General features: G+C 50.3%; 1 protein-coding gene across 1 annotated transcript; it reads right to left on the bottom strand.

Annotated features, from left to right (window-relative positions):
• Window positions 1-5,836: 5,836 nt before the first annotated feature.
• On the bottom strand, window positions 5,837-12,983 carry LOC122547431. Its single transcript, XM_043686053.1, has 5 exons — window positions 12,866-12,983; window positions 12,543-12,776; window positions 11,869-11,891; window positions 11,660-11,775; window positions 5,837-7,605 (listed from the first exon to the last, which is right to left on the bottom strand). The coding sequence occupies exons 2-5, from the start codon at window positions 12,726-12,728 to the stop codon at window positions 6,206-6,208; spliced, it is 1,725 nt and encodes a 574-aa protein (XP_043541988.1). The 5' UTR covers window positions 12,729-12,776; window positions 12,866-12,983; the 3' UTR covers window positions 5,837-6,205.
• Between the last annotated feature and the right edge of the window lie 1,894 nt (window positions 12,984-14,877).

Below are 14,877 nucleotides of genomic sequence, written 5' to 3'. Positions count from 1 at the left end.
GGGGGTGATCAGGCCCTGGTTTAGGTAGGGGGTGATCAGGTCCTGGTTTAGATAGGGGGTGATCAGACCCTGGTTTAGGTAGGGTGGTGATCGGGCCTGGTTTAGGTAGGGTGGTGATCGGGCCTGGTTTAGGTAGGGTGGTGATCGGGCCTGGTTTAGGTAGGGTGGTGATCGGGCCTGGTTTAGGTAGGGTGGTGATCGGGCCCTGGTTTAGGTAGGGTGGTGATCAGGTCTGGTTTAGGTAGGGGGGTGATCAGACCCTGGTTTAGGTAGGGTGGTGATCGGCCCTGGTTTAGGTAGGGTGGTGATCGGGCCCTGGTTTAGGTAGGGGGGTAATCAGGCCCTGGTTTAGGTAGGGGGGGTGATCAGACCCTGGTTTAGGTAGAGGGGGTGATCAGACCCTGGTTTAGGTAGGGGGTGATCAGGTCCTGGTTTAGATAGGGGGTGATCAGACCCTGGTTTAGGTAGGGTGGTGATCGGGCCCTGGTTTAGGTAGGGTGGTGATCAGGTCCTGGTTTAGGTAGGGTGGTGATCAGGTCCTGGTTTAAGTAGGGGGTGATCAGACCCTGGTTTAGGTAGGGGTGGGATCAGACCCTGGTTTAGGTAGGACCGTTATCAGACCCTGGTTTAGGTAGGACCGTTATCAGACCCTGGTTTAGGTCGGGGGGTTGATCAGACCCCGGTTTAGGTACGTGGTGATCCGGCTCTCGTTTACATAAGTGAGCAATCAGTCATTCGTTTTGTACATAGAGCTGTACAACATAGTCCAAGCCCTTTGTCCCTCGATGTTGTGCCGGCCTTTTATCCTACTCTAAGATCAGACTAACCTACGTACTCTTCATTGTACTATCTTTCCTGTCCCTAGCCAAGAGTCGCTTTAATGTCCCGAATGTATCTGATTCTACTACCACTGCTAGCAGTGCATTCCACTCACCCACCACTCCCTGTGTAAAAAGAACCTGCCTCTGACATCTCCCCTAAACCTTCCTCCAATCGCCTTCAAATTATGCCCCCCTCATAGTAGTCATTTCTGCCGTTGGAAACAGTCTCTGGCTATCCACTCTATGCCTCACATCATCTTGTACACCTCTAACAAATCACCTCTTATCCTTCTTCACTGCAATGAGAAAAGCCCTAGTTCCCTCAACCTTTCTTCATTAGACATACCCTTCAGTCCAGACAGCATCATGGTAAATCTCCTCTGCACCCTTTCTAAAGCTTCCACATCCTTCCTATGAGGTGACTAGAACTGAACACAATATTCCAAGTGTGGTCTAACCAGTTCTTTATAGAAGTATAGCATAACCTCACGGCTCTTAAACTCAATCCCCCAGCTAGTGAAAGCCAACACACCATACGCTTTCTTAACAACCCAATCAAAGTGAGTTGGAACTTTGAGGGATCTATGGATGTAGACCCCAAGATCCCCCTGTTCGTCCACACTGCCAAGAATCCTGCTTTTAACCCTGTATTCTGTGTTCAAATTCCACTTTCCAAAATGAATCACTTCACACTTTGAGGATGAACTCCCTCTGCCACTTCTCAGCCCAGCTCTGCATCCTGTCACTGTCCTGATGCAACCTACAACAGCCCTCCATGCTATCCACAACTCCACCAACCTTCTTGTCATCAGCAAACTTACTAACCCACCCTTCCACTTCCTCAGCCAAGTTATTTATAAAAATCACAAAGAGCAGAGGTCATCACTTCACACTTTGAGGATGAACTCCCTCTGCCACTTCTCAGCCCAGCTCTGCATCCTGTCACTGTCCTGATGCAACCTACAACAGCCCTCCACGCTATCCACAACTCCACCAACCTTCTTGTCATCGGCAAACTTACTAACCCACCCTTCCACTTCCTCAGCCAAGTTATTTATTAAAATCACAAAGAGCAGAGGTCCCAGAACAGATCCCTGTGGAACACCACTGGTCACCGAGCTCCAGGCTGAATACTTTCCATCTACCACCATCCTCTGTCTTCTATGGGCCAGCCAATTCTGTATCCAGATAGCCAGAATTCCCTGTATCCCATGCCTCCTTACTCCTTGAAATGAGCCTACTATGAGGAACCTTATCAAACGCCTTGCTAAAATCCATGTACACCACATCCACTGCTCTACCTTCATCAATGTGTTTTGTCACATCCTCAAAGAATTCAATAAGGTTTGTGAGGCATGACCTGTCCCTCAAAATGCCATGCTGACTATCTCTAATCAGACTATGGATTTCCAAGTAATCATAAATCCTGTCTGCCAGAATCCTCTCCAATACTTTGCCCATCACTGATGTAAGACTGGCTGGTCTGTAATTCCCAGGGTTATTCCTATTCCCTTTCTTGAGAAGGGAATAACATTTGCCACCCTCCAATCATCTGGCACTACTCCAGTGGACAGTGAGGATACAAAGATCATCGCCAAAGGCGCAGCGATCTCTTCCCTCACTCCCCGTAGTAACCTTGGGTATATCCCGTCTGGCCCAGGGGGACATATCTATCCTTATGTTTTTCAAAATGTTCAGCACATCCTATTTTTTAACATCAACCTGTTAAGAGTGTATCAGTCTGTTTCACGCTGTCCTCAGTAATGTCAAGATCCCTCTCAGCAGTAAATACCGAAGCCAAGTACTCATTAAGGACCTCCCTTACCTGCTCTGACTCCAGGCACAAGTTCCCTCCACTATCCTCACTCTGGCCAACCTCCTCATATTAGTATTCAGCGCCTTAAGGTTTTCCTTAATCCTACCCGCTAAAGCTTTTTCATGCCCCCTTCTAGCTCTCCTAAGTCCATTCTTCACTTCCTTGCTGGCTACCTTGTAACCCTCTAGAGCCCTGTCTGATCCTTGCCTCCTCAACCTTAAGTAAGCTTCCTTTTTCCTCTTGACTAGATGTGCTCCATCCCTTGTCACCTAAGATTCCTTCACCCTACCATCCCTTCCTTGCTGCAGTGGGACAAACCTGTCCAGCACTATCAGCAGGTGCTTCCTAAACGACCTCCACATTTCTGTCGTGCATTTTCCTAAGAACATCTGTTCCCAATTTAGGTGCTGTAGTTCCTTCCTAAGAGCATTGTAATTCCCCCTCCCCCAATTAAATACTTTCCCATACTGTCTGCTCCTAATCCCTCTCCATGATTATAGTAAAGGTCAGGGAGTTGTCACCGAAATGTGCTCCCACTCAGAGATCTGACACCCGACCTGGTTCGTTGCCAAGCACCAAATCCAATATGGCCTCCCCTCTAGTCAGCTTATCTACATATTGAGTCAGGAAACCTTTCTGCACACACCTGACAAAAACTGCTCCATCCAAACTATTTGAATTAAAGTGATTCCAACCAGGTCGTGCGTGATTAGTCAGTTGGTTTTCTCAGGGTGACAGGCATTTACAGATGACGTTTCCAGTTAGCGTTTGACCAGTTCTCTTTGTAATGGTTACCTGTTGAACCTATCATAGCTCTTCCTTGTTCTTCAATCAAATGGAATGCTTTTTACTGAAATAATGAGGTGCATTATGATTGTTACTTTTCATAGTTGACAGAAGTGACCGCACATTGTCAGGTAGTGACAATCAGCCTCATGTTTATTGTCCCATTGTATGGTGCTGATCTCTCGGTATCATATATGGGGTGTTCTCATTCAGAGAAGGTGCCTAGCAGTAGTTTAAATAAAGGAATTACTTACGTAGCGTTCTATACCATTGAGTGCAAATTAACTAAAAAAGGACAAAGTGGCACAGAACTTTAACAAAGAAATTTATGCATAAAATCCACGTATAAACAATTAGTACATAGTTAAGAGGATGCGCTTATAAATTACTGCAGCGTATCTTCAATGGTTGCATGCTGATCATCAGTAAGAGCAAAGTACCTGTACGGCGATGAAACTAATACAGAGCTTGACACCTGAGCTTGCAGAGGCAAAGTGATGCATAGGATTGTTGCAGATTGGGGGGACAAAAAAAGTGATTGCTCTTCCTGAGGCATCGCAAGTTAAAACGTTGAACTAATTGAAGACACAACACAGGGGGGCTCAAAACCTCGCTGCGATCCTCCCTGCACAATGGGCTCTTTGTGACGAGCTGAAACCCGAACGTTTCAGCTCGTCACTCATCACTTGATAGTTTGAGGGTTTACCTGTTCCAGACTATTTTGACTGACTTGGCAGTAACGGCCTACATTAAATTACATCAGCACAGTCCAGTTGCTATTTCACAGAAAGAGAAAGGATGTGTTGCTATTGGTTACAATTTAGTTTCAATACAGTTCGATAGAACTAAAAATATATTTAATGAATGCACTTTGATTATTTGGCCATTACACATAGTTAGATGACAAACAAATTAAGAGATGATGGCCTGGTGGTATTATCACTAACTATTGACCCGGGGAATGTTCCGGGACTTGGGTTCAAATCCCACCATAGCAGCTTTGAATTCAGTTGTTTAAAAAATCTCAAATTAAGAGCTGATGGAAACACTTGCCAGGGTTTCTGAAAACCCACTAATTCTTTGGGGAGGGAACTCCCCACTACACCTGGTGTGCTCCCCACGCGACTCCAGACACTTATTTTTTTTTAAATCGTCTTTTACAAATGTTTTTGGTTCCAATTCATTCTCAGAACGTGGGGGTTGCTGGCTTAGCCAGCGCCAACTGCCCGTCCCGAATTAGGTTAACAGTCGGGCACATTGCTGGTGGGGGGGGGGGGGTGAGAGTCACGTGGAGATTCTGAACACAATTTCCAGATGGACAATCAGTGCTGGCCTAGCATTCCTGTGAATGGGTTGGAAATATTGAAAAGAAAAATTACACCAAGGGTATTAAGCAGGAGAGAGTTCAGAAACGCTTTCCCAGGATGTTGCCGGGTACACAAGGTTTGAGTTATAAAGATAGGCTGGGACTGTTTTCCCTGGAGCCGAGGAGGTTGAGGGGTGACCTCGTAGAGGTTTCTAAAATCATGAGGGGCATGGAGAAGGGGAATAGCAGATGTCTTTTCCCCATGGTAGGAGACTTCAAAACTAGGGGGCGTATTTTTAAGGTGAGAGGAGAGAGATTTAAAATGACACGAGGGTTTTTCATCCACACAGTGGTTCACGTGTGGAATGAACTAACTAAGGAAGTGGTGGATGCAGGTACAGTTACAACGTTTAAAAAATACATTTGGACAAGAAATGTTCAGAGGGATATGGGCCAAACGCAGGCAGGTGGGACTAGTTTAGTTTGACAACATAGTCGGCATGGACTGGTTGGGCCGAAGGGTCTGTTTCCATGCTGTATGACCCTGTGATATTTCTTTATTTCAACAAGGTATGCCGTTCGAAGGGGGAAACGACTTTGACAGACTCCTCTTTGTTGAGCTACAGGAGGAGTAGTGTGAGAGCGCAGCCATTTAATATTGGATTGTGGCTGGGGGTGGTCGTTGCAGGGATGGACGTGAGTGTGGGTCTCCACGGGGGAGTGGGCAACGAGAAAGGGCATCATCAGAAGTTAGCTGCTCTCATTGCTTCAATCTAGATTTGAATGGGGAGGGGGAAGGAAGGAGGGGGAAGCAAACCCCCCCCCCCCCCCCCCCGCCCCACCTTCACATTTTAAAGACCGCATTGCCTTTAACAGGTTGTGCTTGTTAACGTTCAGTAGACCACATAGCTGCTTTCCTGATGGAACAAAAGACAGTACATGTATTCACAATGGTGTCTTCTTTTTCCATCTCGCTGTACAAAATGTAAATATAAAAAACCATGGATGCTTTGGGGTTGGCAGGGGGAGTCTATCCAAAAGAGACACTGAGGAGTGTGTGATAGACAGTGGTAGTGTCCTTGTCTTAGATCTAGGAGGCCTGAGTTCACATCCCGTCTCCTCTAGAGATATGCAATAATTGGGTTAAGACGAAAATTCAATTGGCCTTGTTGGGGCTTTCCTAGTGGTGGTGGTGGAGGAGGGGAATCCCTGCAGTGTGGAAGCAGGCCATTTGGCCCATCGGGTCGTCCCCCCCGCCCCTCCCAAGGGCATTCCACCCAAACCAACCCTATCCCTGGCATCGTGCATTTCCCATGGCCCCCCTACCTAGCCTGCACATCCCTGCACGCTATGGGGCAATTGTTCACGGCCAATCCACCTATCTTCGGACTGCGGGAGGAAACCGGAGCACCCAGAGGAAACCCACGCGGACACTGGGAGGACAAGCAAGCTGCGCGTGGGAGGCAAGGCCAGGGTCTAGCGTGAGAGGTAGGACCAGTTTGACCAAACAAAGCCAGCCATGCCCAGAGTGACCGCAGCCAGCTGAGCATGGGGCAGAAGGAGGGACCAGGCGCTGCAGTAACTCAGCGTGCCAGCCCAGAGCCAGCGGCTCCCAAAGCGGCCTGTTGTCCCAAGAACGAGCCCAGCAGCGCCCAGCAGGACCCAGCACAATCCGGTCAGCGGCCGGGCGCTCAGGAGCAACACAGACAGGCCGAAGTAGCCATGGACACCGCAGCACCACCAGCAGATCTCGGCCCCGGGCCTGTGGCCCGCCACGGTCAGACACAGCCCGGCGTATCCCAATAGGCCACAGCATATCCACCAGGACCACACCTCTGAGTCCGCCAGCCAAAGCAATCCCAGCAGGGCCATCGAGCCGGGAGCCAGCGCCAGGCCTGAGCGGGTGCTATGGGCCAGCATTAAGCCGCCCAGGCTCAGTGCTAGGCAACAGGCCCCAAGGTGCCTGGCGTAGGCTAGCACCAGGCACCAGAGCCCGGCGTAGGCCAGAACCCCGCAGGAGGCCCGGCAAACCTCCACTGCCAGGCTCTCACCGCCATCCAGCAGGCACCAGCTCCAGGCCGCAAGCCCCATTATGGCACAGCAGGCCAGGTAGCTCTCGGCCAGGCACCCGGGAGCCAGCAGCCCGAGTGCCAACAGCAGTGCCAGGCACAACCAGGCCTGAGGGCCCGGCCCGGGAGGTGGGCACTGGGGAAAGTGGGCCCCCTCCGTGCCAGGGATAGTGGCACTATCCCCTGACTGGCACTGTGCGCAGGGGCAGGCTTCCCCATCTGCCCCCCCACTGGGGGCGGGGGCAGCCAGTGGGTTGAGCAGCCGCAGTGGCTCAGAGGGGGAGGCCCCTGCACGGTCGTGGCCCAGGCTGAAGAAGGGGTAGAGCCTCCCCTCAAAGGGGCAGCCCTGGAAGGTGTGGAGGTGGCGCAGGCCGTCGGCGTCATAGAAGGAGAGCCGCCCACCACCGTAGTCCAGGTAGACGCCAATCACCCGTGGCCGGTTGCCACCGGCAACGGTGGGCCGCAGCTCCCGAAGCGGCACGGAGAAGGCCGTGTACCGGCCGCCCTGCCTCAGGCCCATGGCCCAGTAGCCGTTGGGAGGGGACAGCAGGATGTCCCCCCACCTGGGCACTCGCTCAGATGCCACTCCCAGTGTCCAGCTGGTGCGGCCTGCCACCCTCACCTCCCAGTAGTGACACCCCGAGTCAAAGCCCCGCGATGCCAGGACGCACGGGCACGGATTGTATCGCCGCGGGTCGTCTTCGGGCACCGGGCCCCTCTGGGCAGCCCACTCCACGCCGGTGAGGTCGGGGGTCAGACGGAGCCATGGGCTGGCCGTTTCGGGGTCAAAGGTCAGCGGGGTCAGCCCTGCAGCAACAACAACCACACGGGGTGGGGAGAGAGAGAGAGAGATGTTAAAGTCAAAGTCCGTCCATCAATAAAGGGGCAGATCCCCATCGTTCAGAAATTTAAAAAACCATTTCCGCCCAACACACAAGAAACAGAACGTTTATAAATATCGGGGTTTAATATGGAGATGGGGAAGGGAAGTAGAAGGCGGTTATCAGGGAGGGAAGATAGTGTTGCTTCAAAGTGTGGTCAGATACTGACAGCTTTTTAATGCGGTTCTGAAGGTCAGTGAGCTCTAATGGGTTGGTGGCTCAGTGGTTAGCACCACCCCCTCACGGCACCAGGGACCCAGGTTCAATTCCAGCCTTGGGCAACTGTCCGTGTGGAGTTTGCACATTCTCCCCGTGTCTGCGTGGGTTTCCTCTGGTTTTCTCCCACAGTCCAAAGATGTGCAGGTCAGAGTGGATTGGAAATTATCCATAGTGTGGTAGGCTAGGTGGATGAGTCATGGGAAATGCGGGGCTACATGGCTGGGGCTGGGTGGAATACTATTTGGATGGTCAGTATGGACACAAAGGGCCGAATAGCCTGCCTCCACACTAGTAGGGATTGTAACATTAACTCTGATTTTTTTTTTAAATATAGGATCCCTATAAAATACAGAAGCCCTTCGGTCCAACAAGTCCACACCGACCCCTCTGAAGAGTAACTCACCCAGACCCATTCCCCTGACCAATCCACCTAACCTACACATCCCTGAACACTGTGGACAACGGAACATGGTCAATCCACCCTGACCTGTACATATTTGGACTGTGGGAGGAAAGCCACGCAGACACGGGGAGGATGTGCAAACTCCACACAGCCAATCGCCCAAGGCTGGAATTGAACCCGGGTCCGTGGCGCAGTGAGGGGGGGGCAGTGCTAACCAAGGCAGGCCTGCTGAGGTTTTCTAGCAATTTCGGTTTTATTTTGAATGCACAGTTTCCTTAATATTTTACAGTGGTCAGCTGGTGTGTGGCCACATATGCATCGGAGAATTGATCAGTTGGGAATCGATTATCAGTTGATAATGCTACAGTTTCAAAGATCAATCTTGTTCTCAATTATAGTCATCCTCATGTGTAAATGCTATGTGTAAGAAAAGACCGTCAAACTGAACAGATCTCTCAGTCCATTGCTCTATTCCTCCATTCTAACTGTTTTTAAATCATGTGTGGCAGAGGCTTGTACAATGACGACATTTAAAAGGGATCTGGATGGGTACATGAATAGGAAGTGTTTAGAGGGATATGGGCCGGCTGCTGGCAAATGAGACTGGATTGGGTTGGGATATCTGATCGGCATGGACCAGTTGGACCGAAGGGTCTGTTCCTGTACTGTACATCTCTGTGACCCTTTTAAATGTCGCAATTGTACCAGTCTCCAGCAACTTCCTCTGGCAGCTCATTCCATACCTTCTGCGTGAAAATGTTGCCCCTTAGGTCCCTTTTATATCTTTCCCCTCTCACCCTAACCCTATGCCCACTAGTTCTGGATTCCCCCACCCCAGGGAAAAGGCCTTGTCTATTTACCCTATCCATGCCCCCTCATGGTTTTATAAACCTCTGTAAGGTCACTACTCAGCCTCAGATGCTCCAGGGATAAAAAAAAAAAATCCAAGACTATCCTGCATCTCCTTTGACCGAAACCCTGTAATTCATTCACAGAATCCCAGCAGTGTGGAAGCAGGCCGTTTGGCCCGACTAGTCCACATCAACCCTCCAAAGAGCACCCCACGCAGACCCACCCCCGTCACACTGCATTTCCTGTGGCGAACCCATTCAGCCTACACTTCCCTGAACACTATTGGCCATTTAGTACAGTGAATCCACCCCAACGTGCACATCTTTGGACTGTGGGAGGAAACTCGAGCACTCGGAGAGAATGTACGAACTCCACACAGACAGTCGCCCGAGGGTGGGATCGAACCGGGGTCCCTGGTGCTGTGAGGCCACAGTGCTAACCACTGAGCCACCGTGCCACTGTAACGCCTCAGGATTCCGCCAGCAGTGCCCCTTCCTCAGAGATAGGAGGCCTCGCGATGCCACCTCCGAACGGGGTCGCTGGGAAAACAGCCACTCCACTCTCCCTGGGCCCACTTCCCATAATCCCCGGGGTGAGGCCAAAACGACGGCAGCGTTTACAAATGGTCAACGGGAGGAGCCAACCCCCACCCTGCCCCGGGGTAACAACTGCAGCCAAGTAGTGCCCCCAGAGGATCCCCTCCAGCACCCCACTCCTACCCTCAGACTGCCGGCCTGGATCTTCCAGGCAGGGGGTCACAGGCGCCATGTTTCCGACCCATTCACCTCGTGGTGGGGTGGGGGGGAGCTGCTCGAGAAACCATCAGAGCTTAGGCCGAGAGTTGACCTTACCAAAGCATACAGGACTCTGTGGAGAGTTGAGAGGATGGCTCCCCCTTAGGGCTCTCCCATTTAGGTTGGAGATGGAGATGGAGTCCAACCAGTCCATACCGACCACGATCCAAACTAAACCAGTTCCACCTGCCTGCTCCTTGCCCTAATCCCTCCATCTTTCCTATTCCTGTACTTACCCAAATGTCTTTTAAATGGTTTGGGACTGTACCCGCTTCCACCACTTCCTCAGGACGGTCATTCCACACGTGAACCACCCTCTGTGTAAAACATTTGCCCCTCGTGTCTTTTTTAAAATCGCTCCCCTCTGACCTTGAAATGTGTCCCCTCGTCTTGAAATTCCCCAAAAGGCAACTACTTTTAACCCTGTCGATACCTCTCGTGAGGAGAGGGTTTTTCCCCCCTGCTGGCAGTGGGAGGTTGAGGTTCTGGAATAAGATAAGTGGAGATGGGGGTCAATCGGTCCTTGACTAACAAGGGACTCAAAACGCTGGAAAGTGGAATCATAGAGTCCCGCCCAGTGCGGGAAGAGGCCATTTGGCCCATCAGGTCTGCGCCGAACCTCCGCAGAGCATCCCACGCAACCCCGCCCTGTCCCTGTAACCCCGCATTTCCCATGGCTAGCTCAGCTAGCCTGCACACTACGGGCAACTTAGCAGGCCAATCAACCTAACCTATACATCCCTGGGCACCATGGGCAATTTCCCACGGCCTATTCACCCTGACCTGCACATCTTTGGACTGTGGGAAGAAACCAGAGCATCCGGAGGAAACGCACACAGACACGGGGAGAATGTGCAAACTCCACACAGACAGTCGCCCGAGGCTGGAATTGAACTCGGGTCCCTGGTGCCGGGAGGCAGCAGTGCTAACCACTGAGCCGCCAAGTCAAGATTAGATTCCCCCCAGCGTGGAAACAGGCCCTTCGGCCTAACCGTCCAAACCGACCCTCCGAAGAGTAGCCCACCCAGACCCACTTCCCTCTGACTATTGCACCTAACACTACGGGGAATTTAGCATGGCCAATTCACCCTGACCTGCACATCTTTGGACTGTGGGAGGAAACCGGAGCACCCAGAGGAAACCCACACAGACACGGGGAGAACGTGCAAACTCCACACAGACACGGGGAGAACGTGCAAACTCCACACAGACACGGGGAGAACGTGCAAACTCCACACAGACAGTCCCGCGAGGCTGGAATCGAACCTTGGAGCTGTGAGGCAGCAGTGCTAACCACTGAGCCATCGTGCTGCCCAAGGGCCTATCCACCCTGACCCTGCACATCTTTGAACTGTGGGAGGAAACCGGAGCACCCGGGAGGAAACCCACGCAGACACGGGGAGAATATAAAAAAAAAATCAAGGACCAAAGTTTGAAGCAGCCAAGTTCTTATGGGACTGGTAGAGCTGACCCAGTCCTGCCGTATCCCCTCACTCAAGGACGAGCTACACCATTCCATTGGAGGCACGTCCGAGAGGTTTAACAGAGGCAATGAACTGGCCGGGCTTACACCCACTGGAACTTTGAGGTCCAAGAGGAGATTTTACTGAAACTTGAGTTGCTGAGCAGCCCTGAACAGGTCAATGTGGAGAGACTATAAAAGGGACACTGTCAGGTCATTCGTACAAATGCTAATTCTTCAAACAATTTACCTGGTTTGATGACTTTCCCCAGATCCTGCCACACACTGTACTGCAAAGGGCCTTTCAATATTTCCAGCGAGGGGTCTTCAGATGTATCTTCAAGTGCCTTATAGTCTTCCAGACCCCTGCAGATAGGAAAACATGTCAACATTTCTGAAGCAAAAGGGCTGTCCATTATTTAATCTCTTTGGATGTCCTTGCAGTAATAAAGTACATACCTTAGCTTTAGACTGCTCAATCCCTGCAAAAATAGAGAATACGATTATTCAAACCCATATTATTTAAGCAATGGGCAACGAATGCTCACCTCGCTAGTGATGTCCACTTCCCTTGAAAGAATAAACTAAAGGCTTGACATTTTCCGAAATACTCAGTCTGGACACCACAGTCCCTTTGCGAGACAACCTCAACAACATGTGGGCGGTTTGCAAGCAATTAATCTGAACTTTAACCAAATACTTGATACAGACTGAAGTGTGTGTGTGCATGTAATGTTAACACAAGCACACACACACACACACATCTGTAACAATAACACACAAACATGCCAGTCTGTAACATTAACACTCACTCACACACCAGCTTGTAACATCAACACGCACACACGACCACGCACTACTCTGTAACATTAACACACGCACCAGTGTGTAACATTAACACACACGCACACACAGATACACACACATGCCAGTCTGTAACATTGACATACACACACATCAGTCTGTAACATTAACGCATGAGCACGTGCCAGTCTGTAACATTAACACACAAACACATATGCCAGTCTGGACCATTACCACACACACGCCAGTCTGTATCATGAGTCCCATTCTCACCACATGGCTATCATATCAAAAGTCTGCAATTGAAATACTATTCCCCCATCCTATACCTGCAGGAATTTCACATCATCCTCCTCCACCATCTCTTCTTTTCTCTTTACAATATCTGCTGTCACAGATGACAATGCTTCCTGGATCTCACCCAGTCTCGCTTCCATGTCCTTCGCCATGGTTTCTGACCTGGCCTCCAGTTTTTCCACCAAACCTCGCTCCTTTCTCTCCATGAACTGGCCCATCTCAGCGAAGCACTGCTTAATGTGCTTTAACTCAGTCACAAACGTCTCCTGGAAGGGACAGAGAGGACCCTGGTTTTATAACACTGGGGACAAATCCCTCAGGGCCAAGGGGGAGCGATAACATCTGCCACACTTACTTGCACTCCGGAGATGTTGCGTTTCTGTTTCTGTTGAACCTCGGTTAATCTTCTCTCATTCTCCTCCAGTTTACCCAAGAATTCCTTCAGTGCATCCTGCAATCAAAACAGGACCTGATCAAATAAAACCACATTGTGGGCCCGAATGGAGACAATCAACAACACAAGGCCAGCACACCATGGATTCCAAACTTCACAGACCCGGGCTGTACACCTCCCCTGGGCCACCATGCTGAAGGCATTGGAGCACAAGTAGGCCATTCAGCCCATTGAGTCTGTTCCACCATCCAATGGCTGTAATCCTCAACTCCATTTTCCCTGCCTTTTCCCCGTAACCCTTGATTCCATTGACCGATTAAAAATGAGCAAGGGCTTATGCCCAAAATGTCGATTCCCCTGCTCCTCGGATGCTGCCCTGACCTGCTGCGCTTTTCCAGCACCGCCCTCTTGAATCTGATCTCCAGCATCGGCAGTCCTCATTTTCTCCCGATTAAAAATCTCTCTCTCAGCCTTGGGTATACTGAATGACCCAACTTCGCTAGCCCCATGCGGTAGAGCAGATTCAATACACTAAGGGGTAGAAAACTCCACACCTCTGTCTTCGATGTTTTGACCCCTTACTCTGAGGAGATGCCCACTGGTCCACAATTCTTCCACAAGGGGGAAACAGCCTTCCCAAACCCACCCTCTCGAGTCCCCTGAGAATCTGTATCTGTGTAACCTGCCTGTCTGTTACAGTGCACAGTATCTGTGTAATCTGCCTGTCTGTTACAGTGCACAGTTCTGTGTAATCTGCCTGTCTGTTACAGTGCACAGTATCTGTGTAATCTGCCTGTCTGTTACAGTGTACAGTATCTGTGTAATCTGCCTGTCCGTCTGGCAGCATCTGTGCAGAGAAACCGAGTTACCGTTTCAGCTCCAGGGACACATCCTCAGAGCCTTCTTCCATCCCCCAAGGCGAAACATTAACTCGGATTTCTCTCCACAGCTGCTGTCAGACCTGCTGAGCTTTTCCAGCAATTTCCATTTGCCTTTCCGATTTACAGCACCCGCAGTTCTTTAGGATTTTTGTATTATGTTTCAATTAGGTCGCCTCTTGTTCTTCAAAAACTCTTTACTCATGCCGCCTTTATTGCAAGGGGATTGGAGTACAGAAATAGAGTACAACGCTTTTCATTGTATAGTGCTTTGATGAAACCCAATCTGGATTGCTGTGTGTTGATTGGGTCCCCTTATCGAAGGCTGTATATCTACACATTGGAAGTGACAGTGAAATTAGCCCCTGGGTGTTACGCAGACGAAACTGGGAATACACTCTCTGAAGCCCAGACTTGTTGACATATACAACACACTCCTCACTGTGCCCTTGGATGGTGCCTGACCTTTGACAGCCCCATGATTGTTTCTGTTGAGTCGCTCACAATTGAGAGAGTGAGAGAGAGAGCCAGAGAGAGCGAGACAGAGAGCGAGACAGAGAGAAAGCGACAGACAGACAAAGTGAGAGAGAGGGAGACAGACAAAGTGAGAGAGAGGGAGACAGACAAAGTGAGAGAGAGGGAGACAGACAGAAGGCTGCAGACCAAACGGACTCATGGCTGCAGGCTATAGAAACGTTTCCCTCCCCTCTACTCCAACTCAGGCAGAGTCAGACAGCACACAAACTGACCCTTCGGTCCAACCAGGCCATACTGAACACTATCCCAAACTGAGCCAGTCAAACCTGCCTGCTCCTGGCCCATATCCCACCAAACCTTTCCTATTTACACAGATAACAGACAGGCAGATTACACAGATACTGTACACTGTAACAGAGAGATAGTGTACAGTATCTGTGAAACCTGCCTAACAGACAGATAGGTAGATTACACAGAATATTGTACACTGTAACACAAATATGCAGGTTACACAGATAATGTACACTGTAACAGACAGATTACACAGATACTGTACTGTAACAGACAGGCAGGTTACACAGATACTGTACACTGTAACAGACATTACACACAGACAGT

The sequence above is a fragment of the Chiloscyllium plagiosum genome, unplaced genomic scaffold (assembly GCF_004010195.1).
Source record: "Chiloscyllium plagiosum isolate BGI_BamShark_2017 unplaced genomic scaffold, ASM401019v2 scaf_13207, whole genome shotgun sequence".
Taxonomy (NCBI): Eukaryota; Metazoa; Chordata; class Chondrichthyes; order Orectolobiformes; family Hemiscylliidae; genus Chiloscyllium; species Chiloscyllium plagiosum.
Note: the sequence above shows the minus strand (reverse complement) of the source record. Positions and strands in the feature narration are given on the sequence as shown.

Bases quoted from the DNA above. Each gene is read 5' to 3' on its own strand.
- LOC122547431 (XM_043686053.1), bottom strand. From the start codon at position 12,728: ATGGGCCAGTTCATGGAGAGAAAGGAGCGAGGTTTGGTGGAAAAACTG. The intron at 11,892-12,542 runs GTATAGGATGGG...CTATTTTTGCAG, and splicing joins ATGATGTGAAATTCCTGCAG to GGATTGAGCAGTCTAAAGCT. The intron at 11,776-11,868 runs GTATGTACTTTA...TCCTATCTGCAG, and splicing joins TTGAGCAGTCTAAAGCTAAG to GGGTCTGGAAGACTATAAGG.